A 12,399-nucleotide genomic window follows, 5' to 3' on the forward strand; every position below is an offset into this window, starting at 1 on the left:
TACTAATAGAGATTTTATGACTGAAATGACTACAATCATTCTTAGCCTAATTATGATCATTACGGCCGTAGGTTGATGAAACCGGGAACTAAAGTAGCAAAGTCATTGACTCAATTATATCATTATTATCATTATAACATATCTGAGAAAAAGAGAAAAAACTCACAGTCTTGCCATCCAACCCGATTGGACCCTAGCATGAAAGAAGACAGAGTAAGAAGCAAAAAGAAGAAAAATCATAGCACAATCTGCTAGCATTTTTTATTGTAAAATCCATATTTTCTTTTGCATTTGAAGAGCTGGCATTTTGCACTTTTACTCTTTTGTAATTTAGCAGACGTTTTTATCCGCATAGACCTACAGTGACTAAAGCCCTTCCTTTTTAATAATAGAAAGGTGACGTGCTTAAAAATGTCACGGGTAAATAATTATTATTTTCTTTCAAAAAGTGGTTTGAATTAAAGACAAGACGTCACGAAGAGACCAACACATGGACATTCAATGACATTACCTTCAAGAAGGCAATACCAGGAACAAGAAATACTGTTGAGGGTTTTGAGCTGATCTCTAAAACAAACTTCCACTCTCAGTGTATTGTCACGGTGGCCCCTAACCCTAAACCTGCATCTTAAGTGTTGTGAGGCAGATGAATGACACAAGTGTTCACTTACTGGAAACCCTGGGAACCCGCGGGTGCCTGGCTGGCCCTAGGAAAACACAGAGCACAAACAGAGATGATGTGTTTTTGGAGGAGCACTTCTCTCGCAGATTGACGTGGAGATCTCCCCCTCAAAAAAACTCTGTATGAGGAGCTAGACCTCAGAACTCTTGGTGCCCCCCCCCCCCCCCACCCCCCAACCCAATACCCACCACCACTCCCCATTGCCCCCCCCCTCCAAGGCAAAAACCCCGGGCAGGCCAGTAATTGACTTGGACAGCGGGAGTGATACTGCAGCCCATAGGGGGAACAGTCAGTTTTCTTTTTAGGAAATCAGTTGAAACACAAAACCTGCAAAGAAATAGATGGGGGCAAGAAGCACAGATTTTCTTCTTCCTTTGCAGGCTTAATAAAGATGGACTGCTGCACGTTATGCCTGGCGACAGGGAGGAGTTATTCCACGTCAATAATGATTAGACAACAAGCTTGGAGTAGTCAGAGTGGATATTCAGGAGGCTACGACTCGGTCTGGTACAAGACTTTTAATATCCTAGGGGACGAGAAAGAGACAGACAGAGAGAGAGAAAGAGAGAGAGACAGTGAGAGAGAGCAGAGAAAGGGAGGAGAGTGTTTCTACAGACAACAACATAAAGGTAAATTACAGAGACGGAGAAGGGGTTCAGCTAGTGAAACAGATTGTATTTCTTTGACCAAAGGGAAACTTATTAGGATCGTTGTCTGGGTCTACCAAGGCAGGTTCAGTCTGCTGTCCAAGTATCGAAATAGCACAACTTTATTGCTACCATCTTTCACAGAAAGCTTGCATATTGTTTGTTTTTTGAGACAGAGAGCAAGGAGGATTTTGATGATGTAAGGCATTTGATTACGATTATTGGTACTATTTTACTTTTTTGACACTGAAAATGACAACTTGGCACAGATGCTGTGGCCTGTTGCCAAAAAGAGAAATATTAATAATCTCACTTAAAACAATAAACTATGCTTTGACAGCTTCTGTCTGGCTGTGCTTTTATTTTGAGGCTCCTCCTCTGTCTCACTTCCTGCCCGGTCTGCTATGCATTAGAAATGCCAATTACCATTCTGGAAGGGCTGGCACAAACGGCCATGCACTGCTATAACCACTGATTTAAAAAACACATGTTTGCCTCACTTAAGTGGCCAGACGATTGGCTGTTCTAGTTAAAAAAAAAAAGAAGTTAAAAAATTGAACATTATGAAGAAAACTTCTTCAAAGTTAAAGCCAGTCTAAGGATATTAAATGTGTCATTATAGTCGTCATATCATTACTCCATTATTGCTCCATTGTATATTTCTTCTTTGTCCGAAAGAAAAAGCAGACAGAGATGCAAAATTATCCAAAATTTAAATCAAAAGCTTAATGTCATGTACAAACACAGAGGTTTCTAGTCTTGCTATGCCTGGATACCTTTACATTTCCTTAGATTGGTCCTGGAGAAACTTCCTGATTACTTCCTGATTCAACAGGCATGAGTGATTGCCATAATCACAGGCAGGGCAAGGCACACGACATTGGCAATCATCTTTACATCTCATAATTTGATTTAGGATGTTGTTGAGTGAGAGGAGGAGAGAGAGATAAAGAGATAAAGAGAGAGCGAGAAAGAGAGGGTAAAAGGGAATGAGCGGAAGAGAGACAAAGAAATTGAGAGAGGGAGTGTAGGAGAAGGATAAAGAACCGGAGTATGCGAGACAGAGAGACAAAGAGTGTGTAAGAGCAGGAGAAAGGAAAAAAAGGAGACACTGATTGAGAGACATAGGAGTAGGGGATTAAAGGTAGTTGTGATTACAGTAGAGGGGAATACACTTACAGGAGGTCCCCTCGGCCCGATGATGGACAGCCCAGGCTCGCCCGGTGCACCCTGAGAAGAGAGAGAGTCACGGTGAGGAGGCCGGACAAGGATTCAGGGACACAAAGGAAACAAACTCCTCCATTCTGCCCTCTTGCCGATCTCCGCAGACTCCCATTAGGGCATATTTGCGTAGTGATGGAGGGAGAGCGTTGTTTCTTATACGGTGATATATGTTGACAAGACCTCAAGGAAAAATCCATCTACCACCGTAGATTAGAGTTATGGTGCTTCCAGCTCCTAAAGACATAAACACTTCTCCTCATCCTATTACCGAGTTGAGGGACATGCCGGCGTTAGTGGTCAAGTTTACTTTGACTTTCGGCCCAGAGCAGAAGGAGGTTATGATTTTAGGAGCCACACATTAAGACTCAGAAGGTTAGGCCCACTGCTGTGTTTACAGTGGGAGACTCACTGGGCCCTGGCCTCTGTCTCAGCCTACTGCTACACGTCGAGGACCTCCCTCCGCCGCGCAATCACACAAACCACCGAGACAAGACCAGGTCCACCTCCGGTTACCAGCCACTTTATCTAATTAGCTTCTGTCCCTCCTGATGAAACTCTATCACGAGGACAGAGCCGATGGCAGCGGCCATCCATCACACAGGGAACTGGCTGATTCTTCAAGTTTCTGAACAAATATACCAACTATGGGAAGGGGAAATGCTTCCTTTTGCACACTCGGTTTGATGAATCGGTTGGGAGCTATGATGGGAAAGGTCGAAACCCTGCTTCAATGGAGTGGCGAGCAGGGGTCTGGGTAACCGTAAACCTGGTTGGTCATCTTACGGCGCGGTGCGAGCAGACAAGGGAAGATGTGCAAATAACTTTGGACCTGGCTTGGATTACTGTGGTGGGGGCAGCGAGGTGAAACACGGCAGAAATAGATCAAAGACCAAAACCAGCAGCCAAAGCACAGAGAAGCACACACTGGAACCAAGCGCTGTTATAAAGTGGGAAGCGAACAAAGAAATCACTGATTTTATTTAGCCTGAAAATGAAATCGTCTCCGGCCTGGGAAAACATAAAAGTCAGGCTGTGGGTTTCTGTCGCTCATAGCCTCAGTTTTCCCTCTTATCCTGCTTGCGTTTACAAGTTGCTTGGCACACAATGCCGTGCTTTGAAACCCACAGAAGCAGTTTTATAAATATGACGTTTAAATGAAAATATGCCTTTTCTCTATGCATGTCTGGCAGAGTATTGCTAAATATATGTGCTGCTGTCAGATTTTCATTGATTCACTCTACGACTTCTCCAGCCTCTCGTTTGGCAGTTAATGAGCTAACCACACAATAGTAAAGGGGTCCCGTTATTAAAACTAGTGCCTAGGAATGGGATGCTTCTGGAAGTTAAGAGAATGTTATGAAAACAAAAAGAGTTTAGCCTCCCAATAAAAATCCTCTGTTATCACATGCCGTGGATGACTCACGCCCATCTCATTTTTCATATTATTTTGAATTATCTAACAAACCGTGGAAGTATATGAACATATGGCGACCCTGGCACAGCCGCGAGCCATGAACATGCGCCCTCCCCTGGAGAGAGAGGATATGGCCGCATTTGTGTTTTGAAAATGTTTTTCTCATGGATTGTACGTTGTATAACTTTCCTCCCATGTCACAATGCTTTTTATACAGTGTCTGAAGTCTCCCTGTTAGGAAGGATACAGAACCTTTATCTGTATGCAGCGCATGGATCTACCAAAAACCCACCACCCATCGTTTCCCATCTCGCCATATTCTCAAGTGACTGGCTATTTAGGTGGCAGTGCACTCTGACCTTCTGAAGCTAATCCTACTGATGCAAAAATACCCTAAACAAAACAGGACACAGGGATCCTCACAGATCACGTTGGACTAGTCGCCCTGCAATTTCAGTGTAGACCAGGTATTCCTCAACTTTGCATCGCGGGACCCAAAATAATTCGAGTGTGTCAGTTGGAACCAACCGTTTGCTAGAGAGCTTGAGGTTGTGCGCTCTTGAGTGTTTTTCAGGCCAGGACACAACTCTGGATCACAACTCATTTTGGGCCCCCGACCGTAGTTTCAGAGACCCTGGTGTAGACACTTGGCAGACATTGAGCAGACATTGAGCAGTAGTTGGGTGCTAATGCTAAAGCTAGGTGCTCCTACACTTACCTTCTCCCCTCCGTGTCCTTTTAAGCCCTGGGTTGAATCACAGCAGACAGTCGCATGCAAAGTTCAGGGAAAAAATAGGAAGAGGGAGGGAGGGGGGGAAGAAGATAAAGATATGGAGAGAGAGATGTAGAGAGAGAAAGAGAGAGGGAGAGGATCCAGTATTAGATACATTAAAAGGGGATCTATGAAACATGCAGAGATGATCAATGGTTGTGGAGGTGGTTTGAGTTTGAGGGGACTGTTGTGGTGGCGTAATGGGTGATGCTCGTGTTGGAGGTGTGGCATGTAAGAAGTGGAGAGTGTAGTCTCAGGACAGGCTATATTTCTGACAGATGCTAAGAAAAGAGAAGCAATATATCGACAACTAGCTTAGGCTCACAAAGCACCCGAGCCAACCCTAGCTGGGATATGATCTGTTACTTGGAAAGGCGCTCCGTTGAACACCAAGTTCAACGTTGTTTCTTTGCCCAAGAATTTCGAAAGGTACTTAGTATTCTGCATATTCTCATAAAATAAACTCTGATCTTTTATTTTACATTTGGATTTTCTTTCCCGTCAATTTCTTCTAATTGTGACAAGTAGCACACAATTGGGTTCTATGGCTCAAAAGGGAACTCCAGTGTCTCTTCTAGCCCACCACAATGGACTTAGATAGCTTATGTGTTGTGCAATGTAGCAAACCATCGGGTACGATGGTGTGGTATTATATGGTGTAATACTAAGGTAATATACATTTTGTAGGACTACATAATTAAGGTGCATAGATGGTACTATGGTTGATACTATGGTACTACAGTGGCCGGAGACCACATAACTCACCATCCGTCCAGGTATTCCCAGACCTCCCTTGTCACCCTAGCAACCAATGCAGAGTCAGAAGAACAGCAGTCAGCGATACCATTAGCCTCGCAATGCTATACTCTTGAAATGGACACCATGACGTTTAAACTTTGTGCGTATCGTCCAAATACAATTCGGAAGCTCAGTTGTACTCAAGAAATAGTGAATGGTGTAGATAGAAAAATGTTTGGCAAAGGTGGCCATTGGGCAGTGCATTTTTACAAAATTGGATATCATGGGGCAAGCTGCCAATTAAAAAAAATCTAAATAATTCGCAGCTCATTTCCAAATGAAAACATGCTATCATATCAGGGTATCCATTTCAAGACGATCTTTCAAACTGGAGTGATTGGCTCTGTAATGGGGCCTTAGACAGCTGGTTGTAATGCCATGCTAAATGCTAAATGCTAGCGTTGGCGTGTAACAGTCAAACATTCTTACTATGACAGCTCAAGCTTAAGAAATGCCTGTGTTTTTTAAATGTTCAAATTGAGAAGTCTGGGATGTTTAAAGAACTTAGTTTGTATATAAAACATCAGCCAGGACTTTGTGATGACTGGATGTCTATTAACCAGAACCAGGTTATCCGCATTGAAATGACTGATTATTATGAATGATTACAGGAACACGGTTCCTTTCACGGCCCCATTACACACTCATCCAACCCCCCACCCACCCGCCCCTTACCCCCCCTCCCCCCCAGGCCTGGAAGGCAGACCCCGGGGGCACCCTGAAGACCCGGGGGTTAGGGCTGGTGATGACAGCTGCTTGACGACTTCATCTGGTGGGGTGGGGTTGGAAACAGGGTGGAGGTGAGTAGTGAAGGGGTTAGTGTGTTCAGAAGGAGGTTTGTGGGGTGGGGGAGGAGGTGTGGATTTGGGTCAGAAGGCTGTATGAGGTCCTTTTGGGGAAAAGGTAATTTCACCAGGTTTTATTGCAGGTCATTTGGGTTTTTGTTAAAAGCTCCATGGAGATTCAAGCCGGTTAGAAAGGTGGTAGCTTGGAAATTATTTACCCCAAAAGTGAAAGGTTAAGGATGCAAAAGACATGCTGCTTTCTACACTCAAAGATCAGTACAATTATAATTCATATATATCAAGTTTATTATTTTCCAATTCAAACGAGTAAGATTGTTGCAGGCGTACGTTTCTTGTATGAGATAAGGGAGAACATTGTGCATCTGTGAATCAAAATCGGTTCAACAATTGTTGCCTTTTGTGAATAAAATAGTGTTTTCTGGCTAAAAGATTGGAAACCAATCCCACTCTGTAAATCCTATTTTTGAATTTGCACCACTCGTATAAGAGAACAGAATACAGAAGACTGATGTAATTAACAGAATAATAATGAACATGAACATGTCATACTTAATGATATAAAGACATAAATACTCTTGCTGGGGAACTGACAGATCTCCTCATATCTCTGTCCGAGGTGCTGAATGAACGCTTCACTGCATTCTCACAATCAGTAGATGAATCACTCTTTGGGGCTGTTGCTGCTGTTTGGTCAGAAAGCTGAGTATACCCTTTGAGGGCATATGGTCGACCCAAGAAAAGAGATGGATTTTCTGTCTGCTTAAAACACATACAGCACTTGGTCAAGTCTACGCTATTGCACACACAAATCTCTCCCTCTGGGCCTTCTTATAGTCTCTCTTAAACAGACACACACACACACACACACACACACACACACACACACACACACACACACACACACACACACACACACACACACACACACACACACACACACACACACACACACACACACACACACACACACACACACACACCAGGATTCTGGCCGTCTCAAATTCACCGCTGTCTGACCACAGCTGACCGCCAACTGACACTCGTGCGCACACAAACACGCATACACACACACACACACACACACACACACACACACACACACACACACACACACACACACACACACACACACACACACACACACACCCTGGGCCTTTAGCTGACAACACACCCAACACACCTACGCTGGAGTCAGAAGGATTTATGCTTGCTAGGGCCTAACAAGTCTCAGCTGGAACAGAAAATCAATAAACACGCACACACACAGGCAGGCACGGACACACATGCAAGCACATTCACACCAAATAGCTGACCTTAGTCACACTTGGACGACTGAAACTATAACACACTCAAATGTACATTTAGTTGCAACACTGAGGCTATGTTTAGATGTCGACGAAAGGTAACTCAATATTTTATGATACATGGTTGCAGAAATTCATGGTTTTAAGACGTGACCAACCCTTGAGGGTAGATTTGATGAGTGTAGGGGAGCAGCCAATGAATAAGGGTGGAATACAATAACTTGGGAGCTTCATGGTCAAGGAAAGAATTCTATGGCAATATATGAGTTAATGTGTGTCTCTGTCCATCTGTCTGCCATTGTGCCTGTAGCTGCCATTCAGTCTGCATGCCAGTCTATCTGTCTGCCTGCCTGCTATTCTGCCTGTGTCGGCCAATCCGTCTGTATGTCTGCATGCCTGTCTGTCTGTCTCTCTGTCTGTCTGCATTGCAGTCTGTCTGGCTGCATGGCAGTCTTTCTGCCTGTTTGTTTGTCTGCATGCCAGTCGTTCGGTCTGATTGCATGTCTGTCTCTCTGTCTTTATGTCTGTCTGTCTGCAAGCGTGTGATATAATAGAAAGAACAATGTGTTTATGAACCATCCATCATACAGAAAGACTTCCACATCCTTTGTTAAAAAATCTCCCATGTGTGGAAATGCCGCAGACGGTTTTAAATTCAGAAAGGTTCCAAAAACCACATCCTTGTTCACCCTCATCGTACTCCAACACCACGTGTGAGTTCATTTCCAGTCAGTTGACAGGCATAATCAATCACAAAGTACTGGAACGGACGTCAGCCTTCCATTGACAAAGAGTGTCAGCTAATCTCAACCAACCGCCCCAAAAACACTTGGAGAGAAAAGGAAAAGGTCATCCCCTCTACACCTCAAGTGGTTTTATGGACCCGTTTCACAAGTGATCCTGTTGATGCTAAAATGGGGGGTTGCTTTTGGGGACTGGCAACCTGGGATAAAGGTCAGATGAGGGAGGGCCACCTGTCGCCCTACTGGACACAGGAGGGACCTTAACTCTTCAGAAGCAGTATTCTCAAGGTGTTAGTGTAATCAGAAAGCCAGATAGCACACAGCACAAGGTTGTTAAGACAGAAAAGAGGGCCGGAATCCGGGTTGATTCTAACGTACAATTCAATGTTTAAGTATGCAATTAGCTGGCTCCTAACCAAATAAACAGTTGAGGACATGTGGAAGACATTTTTGACTTCTGAATTCAGACCCTCTTTTGCATTGAGACCCTCTGACATCTCTTCACTGAGAAACCACCTTTAGACCATTGTTTTCATTACTGGCGTAAGGATATATCCTGGTTTATTGAAATTGTATACTTCAAGGCTGTATCAGAAAGATTTTTACACCTTCATGTCATAAAAACATTAGACAAGGATGCTTAAACAACCTGTTAAATCCCAGGAGCTTTACTATCGCTTCGGAGAATTTCTGAGCTCATTTACTTTCTAAGCAAGCAGTCACTACATTTATTTTACCAAACAGATGTGGAAGCTGAGCATGTCAAATCTAATCTCATTCAGCCTTAAAGCCCCTTGGAGGAGATCTTTTGAAAGCATTAGACGTTCCCCCTGAACTGTGTTTTGAAGGGGGTAACGTTCCAGAGAAAGAGCTGTTACTACATACTGCCATGTAGTGCGGCTCTAGCGCTGGCCTCTAGCTCTGGTCAAGACTTTGGATATCCAATTTGGTGGCCATAAATTATTGAATCATTGAATATGCATTGCCAACCATTTCCAGTAATAATATAATTTGCATTGGCTGGATGGATCCAGACTTAAAAATAAAGTCTTGGCTTTGTTTTTTGCTCCACAGAACTTGACAGGACATCAAGTTCTGGAGGCCCAGAGCAAATCTAAATGTTCTCATGTCAGTCCATGTGTTGAAATTGAACAGACATATAAACTCCTGCTAGGGCCTGAGGTCATGATTGTAACGGTCACTGTTGTCTCAGTGAGGGGAGCAGAGGGTCATGAAACACACAGGCGAACGTGAGAAGAGAGAGAGTCACGACAGAGGTTTACCGGAAAGCCTGCTCGTCCCGGAGGACCCTGGAGAAGGGGTGAGAGGAGAAGAGGGATACAAACAGAGACAGTCAATCTCAACAATGCTCAAGTCAAGGAACACATTTGTCAAGATGGCCACCATTGAGCAGGGCCAGAATAAAATGATAATGAAGGATAATGTTTTTCGTAAAGGTTTGATCATTGATTGTTTATCTGCCGGTATTTATTATATCAACTGTATGTTCTAGATTGTTTTGAGGGTTGAATCCATTTGATCCAATAAAAATAAAATAAAATAATGAAAAGGAGTCACAAATGATGCACAGCATCATCATTCACAGCATAAATGTATCTAGATTCCAAAAACATGTTGAATCACAGAGACACACAGGTAAATCACGTTCTGCATGCCATGCCCATGCTACAGATTGGACTTAAGACTTTCTGACATCATAGTTTTGGAGTAGGAGGCGGACACGACAAGTCGTTGGCATGGCGATTTGAAAAGTAAATTCTAAACAGTGGTTTGATATTGTCTATGTTCAAGAGGGGGGCATTGGAGGAAAACAATGTCAGACGTCAAGTGCCTTTTGTCTCCGCCGGGCGGGCGGAACATAAATCAAGCGTTCCTTCAGGTGTGTGTTTTAAGGGTGGACCGCTAATTGCCGGTGAATAAACAGGAACTCTTGACTCTTTCTTGAGTGCTGAAGCATTCATACTTCCCAGAGTGGAAGGATAACCTTCTGGAGGAGTTCCTGGTTCCCTGAATGCTGGCATCTCCTCACTATCCCCCCTCAGAGTTTCCTCTGGGGGGGCTGTTAGTACTTCCCACCCCAGTGTGGGCGAGCGCTGGCCGACAGCAAGACGGGGGAAGTCATTATTCACGCACCGATACTCTTCGAGGCGGGACACTCCACACTGCTTCACATCCCCTGTGGTTCCCCAGTCCGCAGAAACACGCTAAGAATTCATAAATCTCAGACAATAAACAGAAACAATCTACAATACAATTTTTATTTTATTTAACCTTTATTTAACCAGGAGAAGTCTCACAAAATACCACAATAGTAGTAGAGACACCTTCAGAAGAAGGGCTGGTGTGTCTCTCCCTTAACCGAGAGCGATTAACCATTTGATTGTAATTAACGTGCCGTTCCTGGACCCAGTCAAAATTTGAGTGAGATGAGGGCCAGCGGGCCGACAGTAAGGGCGACCACGCCCCAGCCCGTCGAGAGGGCAGCGGTGAGGTGCGTGTACCCCGAGTGGGAACCTAACACACGGGTGTCTGTGAGTTTGCTACAGGCTCTCTGGAGGGACATCTGCTTGGGGATCATAGTGTTCCCCCTTAACTTGTGAAAAAGCAGACCTGCTTAGAGGTAGGTCTTGACCCCAACATGTGCTTCGTATTATGGGACCGTCGAGGCCTCTGATTACCAAGGGACCGTCCGGTTGGTCAAACCCGGGTTGACAGGATGACAGGTCTTCACGCTCCTCGTCCCTGATTTATATTGTGTTTTCCAGGTGGAAGTTCCATACATATTTATAATGTTGTATGAATGCATACCAATCTAATATTAATGTACTCGATTGGTGATAGTAAAGTGAAAAGATAAAACTTACAGAAATAGAGCAAATGTTTTGCTGAGATACATGTTGATAATCCTGTACCTCTATAATGCCCCAACTCACCAATATATTCACATTACATCCATATGACATATGTTTATATAAAAGCATCTACCACATGTCGATATAAATCAAAGCCCAACATACTTTACAAAGCCTGTATGCTCTTTCATGTACGAGGACTAACGCCAGTTGTACATAATTGGCTCTTTGGTCCCTTCCCCGCCCGTCCCAATCTCCTCTATGACTTTTGAATGGCTGCGCTCATTCAGAGTATTCAAACGGAAGCTCAGTGACATTCATGGATTGTGTGTGCCTGTGCATACTCAACCTTTAATTGTAGAGAAAACAAGGGGCAGAGGGTCAAGCCTCTCGTGTGACCTTTCCTCAGCAATGGACTCTTTTGGTTTTCGAAAGACGACAAAGGTTCAAAGGTTTCCAAAAACAGGAAATGGCCAGCTTTACTTTTTACGCTTTTGGGTGGCAGCGTCGATGGTGACTGTGTGTTATATTTGATGTGTGTAAAAACACGAGCCAGGCCTCCATACAGAAGTCGCTTTACGACTTGTGAAACTCATTGACAAAGAGCATATTTGTAACAACTGACTCCAAAAGGCCTGCCTTTCAAGAAAATACAACTTGGATTTATATTACATACATTCATAGAATTTTTACGTTTCTGCAGAGTCTGGTCTTAAAATAACACATGGCCAATTGCTTGATTCCTATCAAAATTCCTTTCACGCAACAATGACTTTTGTTTTAGATCAGGATCTAAACAAACACGCCATTTCCCTCTCTGTTCCCGCGCTCTGGATTTAGCTGGGATCCCTCACCAGAAACTACAAACAATGGCCCAAGTGGCTTCTTCCCAGGGACTGAGGCAACCCACGCCCCGGCCAGGAAAGCCTGACTACCTCTGGACCACTCGCAGGCTGTATCCTGCCAACTCATCCCGGCTCAAGATCCCTTCCCACCCATCCATCTCTGCCCCGAGCCTAACCAGGGCCTCTACAAGAACCCCCTCTCCCCCCCTCCCCGCCCCCCCCCCCCCCCCCCCGGCGCTGACACCCAGGGACAGCAGCTGTCAGAACGGTGCCCGACTATAGCACCTTGAA

The 12,399-nt window shown here is 44.3% G+C and overlaps 1 protein-coding gene across 2 annotated transcripts in view; it reads right to left on the minus strand.

The window, feature by feature from the left end:
- Nucleotides 1-12,399, minus strand: part of LOC130405071 (collagen alpha-1(XIII) chain-like) — an 87,442-nt gene that overhangs the window by 33,755 nt on the left and 41,288 nt on the right. For both annotated transcript variants that reach the window (XM_056610033.1, XM_056610032.1), the window contains exons 5-10: nt 9,674-9,700; nt 5,505-5,540; nt 4,686-4,712; nt 2,509-2,559; nt 672-707; nt 167-193 (exon numbers count right to left, since the gene is read on the minus strand). In XM_056610033.1, coding sequence (XP_056466008.1) covers nt 167-193; nt 672-707; nt 2,509-2,559; nt 4,686-4,712; nt 5,505-5,540; nt 9,674-9,700 — 204 coding nt within the window. The remainder of the gene's footprint in view (nt 1-166; nt 194-671; nt 708-2,508; nt 2,560-4,685; nt 4,713-5,504; nt 5,541-9,673; nt 9,701-12,399) is intronic.

Source organism: Gadus chalcogrammus, chromosome 15 (genome assembly GCF_026213295.1).
Source record: "Gadus chalcogrammus isolate NIFS_2021 chromosome 15, NIFS_Gcha_1.0, whole genome shotgun sequence".
Classification (NCBI taxonomy): Eukaryota; Metazoa; Chordata; class Actinopteri; order Gadiformes; family Gadidae; genus Gadus; species Gadus chalcogrammus.